Below are 15,158 nucleotides of genomic sequence, written 5' to 3'. Positions count from 1 at the left end.
TTTAAAAAAAAAAAAAAAAAGAAGCGCAAAGATGTAATGTCTGCTGCTTCCCTCCAACCTTCCCAGATTTGTCCGGCCCTCTGCCACTAGCCTTCACATCCCCCAGCCCTAGCTGGCACTTGATTGGTCAGCAGAAGGTGGGTGAAAAGAAAGGCATCTCATCCTATTCACATTAGAGCAGGGGCACTATAGGCTTTGGACAATTAAATGGGGAATGAAGCACATAGAAGATTTCAGCAATTTGACAAGTATAACTTTGGGGTTCTAAGCTAATAATAAAGTTTCCCTTTTGTGTTAACTGGTGCTGGAGCCCAACAATTTTTCTCAAGTTGAAAGAAAACCTGAGTATTTGTATTTTTAGTCTGTTTGGTGAACTAGCACCCTGTTTCTCTTTTACTTTCTTGCTTTTCTTTTCTTTCTTTCTTTGGAAGAGAATTGTATCTGGTGCCAGGGATGGTACACAGGGCCTCATACATAGAAGGCGTATGTTCTGACCACTGACAACCCCCCCCCAGCCCTATCACCCCTTCTTCTATGAGAGATGCCTGGTAGCTGATGACATGTGAATAGACTTAAACTCTCAAGAGAGGCGACAAATCGTTACTATAGATTTTCTCTTAGTCATAGATAAAAGTATAGATTTGTCTCCACCATCTTTCTGGATTACTTTCTGTTTCTAAGCACAGAATGATAGTTCAGGTTTTTGTTATTGTTGTTATTTAGGGTTTTTTTGTTTTCTTTTCCCTTGTTTACTTGTGTGGTGTCAGTCCAATGCCACAAGGTCATCATACACATTTACACAGAAATTCTTTTGCAGGAGCTTTTTGGGGCAGTGCAGGTGACTCCTCTGAGCTCTGGCTATGCACTTGGAAGCTCCAACTGGATTATCCAATCCCATTATGAAAAGGTGTCATATGTCTCCGGATCCTCCTTACTTACTACACACCCCCAGGTAATTCTAAAATCGCTTTTAGCCACTGAACTGTTTGGTTATTTAACTTAAATTCAGAATGTATTCTGAGTACCATCAGCTGTTTTTTAAATCCTCCTGATTTCAGCTTCTACAGACTCATTTTTTTTCCTTTTTCTTTTCCTTCTATTTTATATGATTGTGGTTAAGAACACTTAACATTTGCTCTACCCTCTTGATGAATTTTTAACTATAGTACATTATTGATGAGTGTAGGTACACAGTTAGATAGTAGCTCTCCTGCTGAAACTTTACATTCTACGCTTTTTTTTTTTTAAGTCAAAGTTGGGCTATTCCTGTCTCGACATTTAGGATCACACATTCTTCTGTTAAGACCCTGCTGCTTTCAGAGCCATTTGTAGGATTCTGAGATTTCTCATCCCTTCCAACAATCATGGCCTTATGTGAAACAGAAATGGTCTTACTAACAAATACAACTTATTGAATATTAAGGGCTGACTAGTTGTCAAGCAGTCATCTAAGTATTAGGAGTTGAGTGGTGACTTGCAGGTAAAGTGCTTTCTCATGGGTCTGCTTTAATTTGTTGGGGTGTAGAGTGGTGGGGGAAGTGTGGGAAGGGTGTAGGAGGTGGTCTGATGAAAACAAAAAATGAATAGGCATATGAGCGAGGTGATCTCAGATTTTACTATGTGCACTTAACCCTGTGCACCACCACCCGCATCACAGTTTGTAATATAAGGGCAGAAAACAACAAAGCAGGGCTTTTTATAGAGACTAGTTTAATTTGGAGGGTGAGAGAGAGCTTCTCTAGGAGATCTCTTTGGAAGCGACCTACAGAAATGGGCCATGAAGGCAGAGCATTACAGAGACATGGCAGAAAGGGCCTCTGAGCTGGGCATGTCCAAAACACAGAGAAGAACACTGTGATCATGGCATGCTGAGAAGGTCTAGGATGTCCAAGAGGTGAACAGGGAGCAGGTCCTGTAGGACTATGTAGACCATGGTGAAATTGCATTTCAGTGTGTGGATGGGAACTATCAGAGGGTTTACTTTATCAGTTCATTAGCAGTCAGTCATACTTGACAAGAAGCTAAATATATGACAAGAAGCTAAGTATATTGTTAATGTATTATTTATTTCACTCTAGGTATCTGTAAATGATTTATTGTTTATTCCCTAAATCTGAGTGTGTATGTGTGTGTGTGTGTGTGTGAGAGAGAGAGAGAGAGAGAAGGGGAGTAGTGAACTGATAGATGTATTTGTATCCTATTTCAATATGGGGAAAAGTGACTAGTGTAAGTCTAGAACTGAACATGCCTCTCAGCTGCCACTGCTTTTTCCCTTGTTTCTTTTTATAATCCAGTTTTATCTCAAGGTCTAGAGGACTTAGGTTGCATTTTTTTGTTTCTTTGTTTTTTTCCAGCTAGCTTGCAGAATTTAGGGCCTTTCCCGCTTACTAAAATCAAAAGTCCATCAATGTCATTTTCATCTACTTCACTGAGTCAAAATGTTTTATTGGCAGCTCCTATCATTCCTGATACATACTTCCAGAAAAGACAGAGGGATAGCTTGGCTGCCAGCTCTTCTGATTTGTCCTGCTTAGATTAAAGCCTCTACAGTACTACTGATGTAGTTTCCAGTAAATTATTCTTACAAAATATATAAACTAAAAGGGAAAATAAGGTCTTGAAACTAATGTGCACCATACCTAAGTAATTAATTTCTACTTGGCATCCAGTGATGTATGCAAAAAATAAAATGAATTAGATGTTCTTTTACCTGGGTAATTGAATTCTATATTAAATTAGCAGGGACAAGAAAGATTTGGATTTTAAAAACTTGACAGTCCACTTCAAAGGCCAGCAGACTAAGGCATAAGGACCAAACTAGGCCTCCCACCTGTTTATGTAAATAATGCTTTGTTGGAAAACAACCACACTCGTTTGTGGATTGTTTGTGGCTGTGTTCATTCGAAAATGGTAGAATTATACCTTAAAGTTAGAATTTATAGAGAAAGACCAACCCTGGTTGGCTAGAATGGAACCGTTACTCAAGAGGAAGAATAGAGCAGCCTGCTGGAGTGCTCCAACAAGCACAGGGCAGTGGGGCTTGAGGGGGAAGCCTAAGATGGTAAGAATACAGACAAGGTCAAGAAAACTCAGTAGGTCTTTATTTCAAGAGACATTTATTGAATGTCCAGTGTCTTCTCAGAAGGAAACATACAAGTCAATATATATACCAGGTAGATAGACAGACAAGATGTCATGGTGACTTTGAGAATAGTGAAGACACTAATCCATGTGACCCGAAGTGGCAGGATTTCAGGTATGTAATGTCAACCCTTCAGCTTCATTACTTGGATGAGACCTTTCCTTTCATAGTATTCTCTAATTCCATTCCAGGCAGTTTACTTCCTAACAAAGTCCCAAAACCTAGATATAGTCAAGGTATATGCTCACATGTATCCATAAACTAGGGCAAAATATATACCTGAAAGCAAAAGTACACAATAGTCTGCAGTGAGTCAGTATAAAGTGTTGGACTAGCTTCACAGGCGGGAGACAGATGACCAGGGACTCATGGCTGAGCTGGGCAGCAGTATCTCTTTTTTTATTATTTATTTATTCCCTTTTGTTGCCCTTGTTGTTTTATTGTTGTAGCTATTATTGTTGTTGTCATTGTTGAATAGGACAGAGAGAAATGGAGAGAGGAGGGGAAGACAGAGAGGAGGAGAGAAAGATAGACACCTGCAGACCTGCTTCACCACCTGTGAAGCGACTCCCCTGCAGGTGGGGAGCCGGGGTTCGAACCGGGATCCTTATGCCGGTCCTTGTGCTTTGCGCCACCTGTGCTTAACCCGCTGCGCTACAGCCCGACTTCCAGTATCTTTTTTTTTTTTTTCCTCCAGGGTTATTGCTGGGCTCCGTGCCTGCACCATGAATAGATCGCTCCTGGAGGTCATTTTTCCCTTTTTTTGTTGCCCTAGTTGTTGCAGCCTCGTTGCGATTATTATTGCCATTGTTGACGTTGCTTTGTTGTTGGATAGGACAGACAGAGAGAAATGGAGAGAGGAGGGGAAGACAGAGAGAGGGGGAGAGAAAGATAGACACCTGCAGACCCGCTTCACCGCCTGTGAAGTGACTCCCCTGCAGGTGGGGAGCCGGGGGCTCGAACCGGGATCCTTACGCCGGTCCCTGCGCTTTGCGCCACATGCGCTTAACCCACTGCGCCACCGCCCGACCCCCCCAGTATCTCTTTATTCATGTAGAACGCAGCACAATCTAAGCCATCTAAACTATAACCACAATCCTGTCATTATATATATACTAGCCAAGTATGTCGGAAACAGGATGTGACATACAGAGAGTGGAGGGAAAAGAAAAGTGACTGGTGCAAATCAGGGTGTACTAGGAGAGGGGGCGGAGCAAAAGACATCATGAACCAGTGGGGATTAAACGAATGCCCTGCCTGCAGGGCGGTGCTTAGTTAACAGTGGTTACGTAAACAGAATACAGTGTTAAGCAGGGGGGATTAAACCAATGAAACAGAAGGGGTTTTAGAAGCAGAATTAGAAGCATACCAACAATAAAGTTCCTAATGAAATAGTATCTAATTAGATACCCTCCTCACCTACTTCCTATTACAGTTCTCTCACTCCAAAGCAAGGACTGGAAAAGCTGAATAAGGGCAAGAGACTGGCATACTTTAAAAAATTTTTTTATATTTATTTATTTATTTATTTATTTTCCCTTTTGTTGCCCTTGTTGTTTACCCTTGTTGTGGTTACTGATGTCATCATTGTTGGATAGGACAGAGAGAAATGGAGAGAGGAGGGGTAGACAGAGGGGGAGAGAAAGACCCCGGAAGGTAGCAGATCTGCTTAAGTGCGCATAGTACCATGCGACCTACTCAAGGACCCAGGTTTGAGCCCCTGCTCTCCATCTGTGGCATGGACACTTCATGAGTGGTGAAGCAGGTCTGCCAGTGTGTGTCTTTCTCTCCCTCTCTATTTCCCCCTCCCCTCTCAATTTATCTCTGCCTATCAAATAAAATAGAAGAAGGGGGAAAAAAGTGGTGGTGGGGGGATGGTTGTCAGGAGCGATGGATTCGTAGTGCTGGCACTGAACCCCAGTAATAACTCTGGAGGTAAAAAAGAAATCGCTTTTTTTAATTTAATTTAATTTTAATTTATTGTAGTTATTATTGTTGTTGTCGATGTCGTTGTTGTTGGATAAGGGCAGAGAGAAATGGGAGAGAGGAGGAGAGAAAGACACCTGCAGACCTGCTTCACTGCCTGTGAAGTGACTCCCCTGCAGGTAGGGAGTCAGGGGCTCGATCCGGCATCCTTCTGCCAGTCCTTGCACTTTATGCCGCCTGCACTTAACCTGCTGAGCTGCCGCCAGACTCCCTGTTTGTTTTTTTTCTTGAAATAAAGCCTAAATGTGGTAAAAACCCATACCCCTCAGTGCACAGCTCTGTGAATGTTGATATCATGTGTCATCTCCACTGTCAGAACCTGCCCATCCCACTGAGTCCTCTGATGCCTCCTCCACCAGCCTCCCTTCCTCTTGGCAGTGCTGTTCAGTAACAGAACGTTCACTGGAGGGAAGAAGAGAGCTTGGTCATAGGAACAGTGCCCCTATTCTCTTGCCTTGACTATTTTGCAGAGAAAACACCTTTTAAGTGTACTTTTCTCTTGTTTTTTGTTTGTTTGTTTGTTTTTCCAGCCTATGGACCAGGCTTCTCTCAAAAACAGTGATGTTCTCCTCCTGACTGGCCTCACCCAGATCCCCACTGCCAACCCAGACGGCATGGTGGGCGAGTTCTGCAGCAACCTGGGTGGGTACGCCACTCAACACTGGATCAGAGGGCTCTGAGGTCCCTTTCAAGACCTTGCTTTGGAGTTGTTTGTTTTACCCCTTCCCTTCATATTTATGCCCCCACCCCACATTTTCTCCCTTTCTGCCTTTCCTTCAAAATTTGGGGCCAAAAGAAAAGTTGCATTTTCATCACCATTACTTGGTATTTGTCACACAAACTCAGTCTTAAGGACCAGTGCCCTAGTTCGTTCTACTCATGTAATCATTGGGGAAACTGAGGCCCCACAAGGTTTTGGAGGTCCTGTTACCTTAGGTCTTGTTACTTACGATAAAGGCAGGACCAGTCTTCCTGCACCCTGGCCACTGACTGTGGAATTCTCTAGGGACCCCCCCCCCCCCAGCAGCACTGCAGCCTGCGTCAGGAGGAGTTAGAGGATGGGCTCCAGGTGAGAACAGGCGTAGGAGGGGAGAAGTCACCACAGGCTTCACATTCTGTTCCCTAAAACTCTTTGCTTCAGTTTGAAAACAAGTAACAACAGCAAATATCGAGTAGATTTTTTTTTTGTCACTCTAATGCGATACAGTCCACAAGTTGTGATTTCTCATTTAATGACTGTTGTTTTTATTGCAGTCGTTGTTATTACTGCCATCATTATTGCTGGGGTTTCACCACTCCGGGCGGACTTAGTCTCATAGAGAGTATGAGAGAGGGGGAAACATCACCAAATTTTCCAGTGCTCCCAAATGAACTGTCTCCTTGGCCCCATATGACTCATCTTCAGTATTTAATGCATAAAAGATTTTTCTAATTATTTATTTACTCCTTAGATAAAGAAAGAAATAGGGAACAGTCAGGGAGACAGAGAGGGAGAGAGGCCACTGCAGAGCTACTTCACCCCTTGTGAAGCTTTCCCTTTCCAGGTGGGGGCTAGGGGCTTGAACCTGGGTCCTTGCACATGGTAACATGTGTGCTCAACTGAGTGCACCACTCACTGCCCAGATGACTTAAGGTCTGAAGATTTTTATACAGACAAAAAAAAAAAAAAGAAAGAACCAATAAAAATGAGTCAAGCTGGGGAAACATGGCCTATTTCCTTACAGGTCAGTCCACAGTGGTCAGAGACTGAACAAAGACAAGTCCTACAAAGTTTAGAGCAGGAGCTAAAAAAAAAGAGGAACTTAGAAATTCTATTCTAAAGCTCAATTGTTGTTGGTAAACTTGAAAATCCAAATCCATAATTGATTCCAGCTACTGAGACATGCATCAAAAACTTATTTGAGGGGCCAGGCAGTGGTGCAACTGGTTAAGCACACACATTACAGTGTGCAAGGTCCCGGGGTTCAAGGCCCTAACCTCCCCCACCTACAGGGGTGGGGGAGACAGTTCACAAGCAGTGAAAAAGTGCCACAGGTGTCTTTTTCTATCCCTGTTGTCAATTTCAATCTGTATCTAAAATTTAAAAGAAGAAGAAGAAAAAGAATTTGACTGTGGAGGCTAAAAAGGAGAAGCATGAAGGTTCTGGAGGTTCTGAGCTCAGCTCATGTACAGATTTTATACATTTGAGGTGATTTATAAAAACAGAAATGGGGGGAGTCGGGCGGTGGCGCAGTGGGTTAAGCGCATGTGGTGCAAAGCGCAAGGACCTGCGTAAGGATCCCGGTTTGAGCCCCCGGCTCCCCACCTGCAGGGGAGTCGCTTCACAGGCGGTGAAGCAGGTCTGCAGGTGTCTATGTTTCTCTCCCCTCTCTGTCTGCCCCTCCTCTCTCCATTTCTCTCTGTCCTATCTAACAATGACGACATCAATAACAACAATAACTGCAACAACAATAAACAAGGGCAACAAAAAAGGGAAAATAAATAGTTAAAAAAAAAACAACTAGAAATGGGCAAATGAAAGAAATCCAAATACTACTTCGAAGGATCCATTCTCAGGCCTGGGAGACAGCACAGCCGTAGTGCATAGGATTTGCTTTTGAGAAGTCCCCTAGTTCAAGCTCATGCACTACCAATAGCCAGAGCTAAGTGGTGCTCTGGTTAAAAAGCAAAGGTTCCATTCTCCTTTTATAGAAACTGTTCTGAAACCACTGTTTTTTTTTGTTGTTGTTGTTGTTGTTTGTTTTGTTTTGTTTTGTTTTGTTTTGCCTTTACCTTTCAGCACTCACAGTCCGCAATGGAGGAAACGTGTTGGTTCCCTGCTACCCTTCTGGAGTGATCTATGACCTCCTGGAATGCCTCTATCAATACATCGACTCTGCCGGCCTCTCTAACATCCCATTCTACTTCATCTCCCCTGTGGCTAACAGCTCTCTGGAATTCTCCCAGATCTTTGCTGAGTGGTATGTCTGTGCAGTGCAAGCTCTGTTTGCTTCAGTATATTCAGACAGTAGCAACAGAAAGCACCCTGGGGCTGACACAGTAGCTCTCCTGGACAGTGAGCCTGGTCTGCCCTGTGTGTGATCCAGGTTCAACTCTGGTCCCTACCAAACTGGAGGAAGCATTCATGCTGTTGATGTCTTTCCATCATTGTCTGTCTCTCTGTCTGAAAAAAAATTTGACCTGGAACAGTGAAACTCTGGCAATGACGAAAAGAGAGAGTAAAAGAAGGAAGAAATCCCCTCACTCTGCTTTTATTCACATTACCATGAACCATGTCTTGTTTTATCCATATTTGTGTTGTGAAGATTGTTAATAAATTAATAAAACTCAGTTTGTTATTTTGCTAGAGTTTAGGAGAGTCCCCGAGAGACAGTAACATGCACTTTCCAAATCAGCAACAAAAATATGCTAGTTTTACCTTCTCAAATGTTACCCTCTGCCTATTATAAGGTTACATACTAGGTTTTTGTTTTTTTTTTAAAAATTAAGCCCAAGCTCATATTGTTTAAAATGTATAATACTAAACCTTGTAAGAGGAAGTAGATTGCTTTCATTTCTATACATAATATTTTATAAAATTAAGTTTTGGCTCTTTTTTTGGTGATACCAAGGGCGAGCCTCATATATGCAGATTCCACTGCTCCCAGACTAATTATTTTATTCTGAGATTTAAAATCTGACATAAACAACAAAACTACTGGTTTAACACTCATATTTCCTGACAAGGTCTTCCTAAAACAAACAAACAAACAACTTTACTGATACCAAATGTTTCAGTTCTTGTGACCTCTTTTTTAGGTCTGTGCCCTCTGTGCTGACTTTACTCTGAGGTAGATTTTCATATTCTGGTGGCAAGATGACCCCCAGTAGTTAACTCCAGGAATACATGCATCCAGTTTAACATCCTTGGTAAAAAAAAAAAGACATGTGGTTCTTAACAGTAATAGCAAAAGCCCTGAGTCTAATTCTAGGATGGACTGATTTTTTTAAACAAATTTTTTAATTATTATTATTATTTATTTGTTCCCTTTTGTTGCCCTTGTAGTTTTGTTGTTGAGTTATTATTGTTGTTATTGATGCCATCGTTGTTGGATAGGACAGAGAAACGGAGAGAGGAGGGGAAGACAGAGGGAGAGAGAAAGATAGACACCTACAGACCTGCTTCACAGCTTGTGAAGTGACCCCCCTGAAGGTGAGGAGCCGGGGGCTCAAACTGGGATCCTTACATTGGTCCTTGTGCCACCTGCGCTTAAACCGCTGTGCTACCACCCGACTCGTTATTATTATTATTGTTGTTGTTATTGTTATTATTATTATTATTATTAATGTAGATAGGGAGAAACACCAGAGTACTGCTCAGCTCTGTGTTTTGGTGGTATGGGAGATTGAACTTGGGACTTTGGAGTCTCAGGCATGAGAGTCTCTTTACATAACCATTATGCTATCTACCCATGCTCTGGATTGATTTTTTTTTTTTTTTTATGAAAGAGACTATGAGAGAGACAGCACCTTTCCACCATGCATGGAGCTCATCAGTGCTGTACTTACTGTTCCCAAGTGATGCCTCCAGTGATCGAATCTGAAGCCTTGCAGGTGCTAAGGCTCATACTCTGTTGGGTGAGCTATCTCCCAGCCCAACAAAAATAAATTTTATTTTAGCTATGTAAGGTTTGATCAAATACTGAGATGGGAAAAATACTGAATATGAAACTGGTGAAACGTTCTTAGATTATATATGTTTTAATCTAACTTACCTGGAATCCTAAAGGTTGGAAAAAAAATGCTCATAAGAGACCTCTCCGGAATATTCTATAGTTGCAAACTTTTAGTTGCAGTGAAGGAAGTTCATCAGCAGGAAATGTTAAATAAAGTTTGGTGTTTGTATTTTGACCACTAGGTGGCAGCAAATGACCCTACTTCACATGCTGTTCTGTTTTTCTTTAAAAGGCTTTGTCACAACAAACAGAGTAAAGTGTATCTCCCAGAACCGCCTTTTCCACATGCAGAGGTAAGGAAATGGACTGATCTAGTAGGAGCAAAACGGAAATGTAACTCAGTGAATATGGTGACAGATCATTAGATGAAAATACCCTTAAGTAAATTGATAGTCCTTGTTTCCCATGGAGCAAACTCAAGATTCATTCCTTTCTTTTCTTAGTAGGACATTATATTAGCTATACATTTACACAGCCTACCTCATATATTCCTCTTATTTTTTTCTTTTTTTACCAGAGCATCATTCATGTTTACTACTTACTTTTTTTGTACATCAAATTTATTTATTGTCAAAGCCTTTGTTCTAGGCAGTTATTCATAGCTGGAAAATTCAAATGATGAAAACCATAACATTACCATTTAAAAAAAATAAGCTAGAAAAATTTCTTTCCTGGGATGGACCTAGAACTCTATATTTGGCTTATTCATTTATTTATTTATTTATTCACAAGTTTATTTCTGTTGTTTCTATTCCACATAGAGCAAAGCTACCCATGGTTGTCTTTTTCTTTCTTATCTCACTTAGCATGATCATCTCCAGTTCTATCTATTTTGTCCCAAACAATACAGTCAGGCTTTTTCAGACTTTATCAGCCATGGATTTTGTCATCCCTAGGAATCCTATAGTCACTCCACTGAAAATTGTGAAGAACAGTCACAGATACTGAAATACATAGATGGTTCTCCAAAATATATGAACAAAATTTCTACAACACTCTCAATGATCACATTGAAGTATATATCCAAATGTCTATCCCCAGTCTAATGGATGTTGTGGTGTATTCACACAATGAAATACCTTGTATCACTGAGAACTCCGGTTATTCATAGCAATGTAGATTATCATTCACAGTGATCCGGGAGGTGGTGCAGTGGACAAAGCACTGGACTCTTAAGCAGGAGGTCCCGAGTTCAATCCCTGGCACCACATGTACCAGAATGATGTCTGGTTCTTTCTCTCTCTCCTCCTATCTTTCTCATTAATAAATAAATAAAATCTTACCCCAAAAAAGAAAAAAAGATAGTTCACAGTATGAGTTTTTTAAGTGACCAGTTGCTGTGATTTTTATATTTATATAGATGTTCATATACACACAAAATTTATCTAAAATATTGGAAGCCATAATAGTGGTTATCCTGGAGGTGGCGGTAGTGCTACCTGGAAAAGGGACACAGGAGCAGGTAATGTCTCTTGATATGCAGATGAGAACGTGATAGTGTCCTGTTTGTGGAAATTGAGTCAGTATATCTACGTGGATATGCACCTTCAGGGATTTTGTTGGCTTATTTGTTTTCTAGTATCCATCATTACGAATAGCCTACTAATTATCTTAATTCTTAGTACTGCTTTCCTACTTCTTTTTTTTAATAAATCTTTTTTTATTATTATCTTTATTTTATTCATTGCATAGAGACAGCCAGAAATATAGAGGGAAGAGGGGGTTAATGGAGAGGGAGAGAGACAGAGAGATGCCTGCAGCCCTCTTTCACCACTCACAAAGCTTTCCCTCTGCAGGTGGGGACCTGGGGCTCAAACCTGGATCCTTGCACATTGTAACATATGCACTCAACCAGAGATGCCACCACCCAGCCCCTGCTTTCCTACTTCTAAGGAGAGTTTTCATTCTTGAATCAGAATATCAAGTGGAAGGTTTTTCAGACATTACTTTTCAGTGCGATTACAGCAGCCAAGACTTTGCAGTCCATTATAATGAAATGCAGACTAGAAATGCCACAACTTCAGGAATTAAGTGTAACAAAGCATATTCAGTGGTGGACATTACCATTGAAAATCTGTTTTCCTTTCTCTTTTTTTTCCAAATAGTCTTTTTTCAGTGCTTGTTTTCTAGGCTGGGATATCGTTCGCCCTTAGAGTGCAGGACTTGTGTGTATGATACAGGTTCAATCCCTGGCATAGCTGAGCACTGTTGTGGTTTCTGTCTCCTATCATAAAAGCAAATTAATTAAATTCAAAGAATTGTATTCTAGCACTGCCGCATCCTTAGCCCTTCAGTCATCCCATTTACATTTAAGAACATAAAAAAAGAGCAACTGGGGAAATATCACAGTTGGTAAAGTATAGGACTTAATGTACCTAAGAGTCCTGTTTGGTCCCAGGTCCTGAGTGGTTTTCTGGCTTCTCAAATTCTCTCTCCATTTCTCTTATACTGAAATAAAGCAAATGGGGGGAGGGGGACATGAAGATTGAAACTGAATCAGGCTTCCTAAAATGCACTTGTCAACACAAGTTAGTTGACGCCTGGTATTTTTACATGTGCCGTAGGAAATATGGTTCTTCCCTATATACTGATAAAAAAAAAACAAAAACTCCCATAAGGTGTAAAATTTAAACCTTAAATCAATGCAGAGATAATTCTGAATGACTCAATGTAATAAGCTGGAACGGTAGATCTAATTGGCAAAAATGATAAATTTATCCGTGTGACTGTAATGATCACTGGAACTGTAGGAACTGTAGGAAATATTTCAAAGTGATTTAAGTGGCTTGCAAAGACCTAGTGCTATTCTTAGATTCCCATTCATCTCCCTGACAGCACTGGAGACAACAGAATTAGTCCTCTAGATGGCTGTTCACCCATTTAACTGGGGCAAGGAATGATTTGGGCCAGGTTAGTTTTTAAAAAGAATGTCAGTTTTACTTGTGTTTAACTTGGAAGGAAAGCAGGACTCTGTGTTTGCTCCGTCTTTGCTATTTGTGTCCTACCTGAACAGATGACTTCTACTCAAGATCTCTGCGATAGTATTACAGTCTTGCCAGTGAAAGCAGAGGCCTCTGAATTAAAAATCAGACCTTTGCAGCCTGAGGAGGTAGCACAGTGGCTAGAGTGTTGAATTTCAAATCATGAGGTCCCCGGTTCTATCCTTGGTGTTTCATATGCTAAAGTGAGGCTCTGGTTGGTCTCTCTCTCTCTCTCTCTCTCTCTTTCTTCCTCTCTCTCTCTTTCTTCCTCTCTCTCTTTCTTCCTCTCTCTCTCTCTCTCTCTTTCTTTCTCTCTCTTTCTACCTCTCTCTCTCTCTCTCTCTGCAATAAATATATCTTTAACAAAAACAAAAAAGTGAAAAATAAAAGATTAATATCAGATCTGCAGAGTGAAGAGAGTTTGGTCTCAGTATGGGTCCCTTCCATTTCTGCTTGCATCCTCACTACTCAGCGATGATAACTTTCATCTGGACTTGGAGTTACTGACTGAGCATCTCTTGAAGTATTATGGGTTATACTCAATCCATTTTTTTTTTAATTTCCTAACATATCTGAAATGACCCTAGAGCCAGAGCTTACCACATGCATGACACTACTAAACGGCCTCCCTGGCCCAATTATTTTTTTTCCTTTTTTACCAGAGCATTGCTCAGTGACCCATTTTTATTATTATTATTATCATTATTATTGCCATGGAGAGAGGGTAAAAAGAAAAGAGTGGCACCATTACACAGCTCCACCATCCGTGGAGCTTCCTCGGTGCTCTGCATGGTACTCTATGTGCTGTCTGGGGTTGAATCCAGGACCTCACAACTAGAAGGACATGTGCTGTACTAGGTAGGACATCTCCTACTAAGGACTGACCATTTCTTTATCCAGCAGTCAGCATGACAGAGCACTGCTCTCTTTGGCTTCTTGGGTGCATAAGGTTCTGAATTCCAGATGTTTGCCCTCTGGACATTGGGTGCTGTGGTGGACAGGTGGGGGCAGGGTGAGGCCAATTGTGTCCTAAATAGTGTCCTAAAATGCTATCACTTCTTGTGACTATAAGTGCATCTTGAACCAGGCATACTGTTGGAGAGCATTAAGTGTGGTGCTGCAGTATACTTTTTAACACATGCTTAAAAAAACGTATTCATTTAACTGAAGACAAAGAGAACTAGAACATCACTCTGGCATATGTGGTGCTGGGAATCAAACTCAATAATTCATACTTTTTAAAAAAATATTTATTCCCTTTTGTTGCCCTTTTTTTATTGTTGTAGTTATTACTGTTGTCATTGTTAGATAGGACAGAGAGAAATGGAGAGAGGAGGGGAAGACAGAGAGGGGGAGAGAAGGATAGACACCTGCAGACCTGCTTCACCGCCTGTGAGGTGACTCCCCTGCAGGTGGGGAGCCGGGGCTCGAACTGGGATCTTTACGCCGGTCCTTGAGCTTAACCCACTGCGCTACTGCCCGACTCTCTAATAACTCATACTTCTAAGTCCCAACTTCTATCACCAAACCAACCTCTCTGACATAAAAAATAGATTTTTGAAATAGCTTTTCCTGCTTCTTCTTCCAGCTTGTAGTCACAAGGACATCATGTATCCACAACCTTTTGAGGCAAGTTTGATCTTTGTCTCCTTAGTATGTTGCCTCAGTAAGGTCACACAGCTCTGACTCAAGAGGTGGCCCTGTTCTTGCAAACAGCTGGTCTTGTCTTGTAGTTATTTGTTGTTGGAAAAACTTGGTGACTCACATGTATTGTGAAATAGATCAATATTTATACTTCAGTCACTGATCCCCAAGGGTTACCAGGGCACCAGGAGGCCTTGGTGTCACGAAGCTAAAAAGGAAGATTTAGGCTGATCAGACCTAAAAGAAAGCTTCCACTCAGTATGCTTGCATTATTAGGAGGCCCTCGCAATTCAGAAAGTACATCACAGGTAAAACATTACTGGCTACTAATTTGAAAGATGCATTTCTTAGTGAGCAAGAGAACCAGAGTGTTACTCTGGCATATGCAATACAAGGGATCAAACTCAGCTTCACACTTATCAAGTCTAGCACTCTACCCACTGTGCCACCTCACAGTGGCCTCACAGGCCACATTGACTTTTTTTTTTCCTTAATGCAGGGCCAGGGTATGAACCCAAGTCTTGGGCACAAATGATACTGTCTCTCCAGCCCAATTTTTTTTTACTCTTCTTTATTTTTTGAGGGAGAGACACAGATAGGTAAGACAGCACAGCACTACTCCACCATCCATGGAGTTGCCTGGTGTCATCCATGATGTTCCCGTGTGAAGCTAGGGCTTCAAACATGATG

At 41.4% G+C, this 15,158-nt stretch overlaps 1 protein-coding gene across 3 annotated transcripts in view; it reads left to right on the top strand.

Moving 5' to 3' along the window:
- The window catches only part of INTS9 (integrator complex subunit 9), a 124,218-nt gene that overhangs the window by 87,389 nt on the left and 21,671 nt on the right, over positions 1 to 15,158 (top strand). For all 3 annotated transcript variants that reach the window (XM_060184904.1, XM_007517242.3, XM_060184903.1), the window contains exons 8-11: positions 818 to 952; positions 5,659 to 5,770; positions 7,908 to 8,088; positions 10,076 to 10,136. In XM_060184904.1, the coding sequence (XP_060040887.1) occupies positions 818 to 952; positions 5,659 to 5,770; positions 7,908 to 8,088; positions 10,076 to 10,136 (489 nt within the window). The remainder of the gene's footprint in view (positions 1 to 817; positions 953 to 5,658; positions 5,771 to 7,907; positions 8,089 to 10,075; positions 10,137 to 15,158) is intronic.

This window comes from Erinaceus europaeus, chromosome 2 (genome assembly GCF_950295315.1).
Source record: "Erinaceus europaeus chromosome 2, mEriEur2.1, whole genome shotgun sequence".
NCBI lineage: Eukaryota > Metazoa > Chordata > Mammalia > Eulipotyphla > Erinaceidae > Erinaceus > Erinaceus europaeus.
The sequence above is the reverse complement of the archived record's forward strand: the minus strand, read 5'-3'. Positions and strand labels throughout refer to the sequence as shown.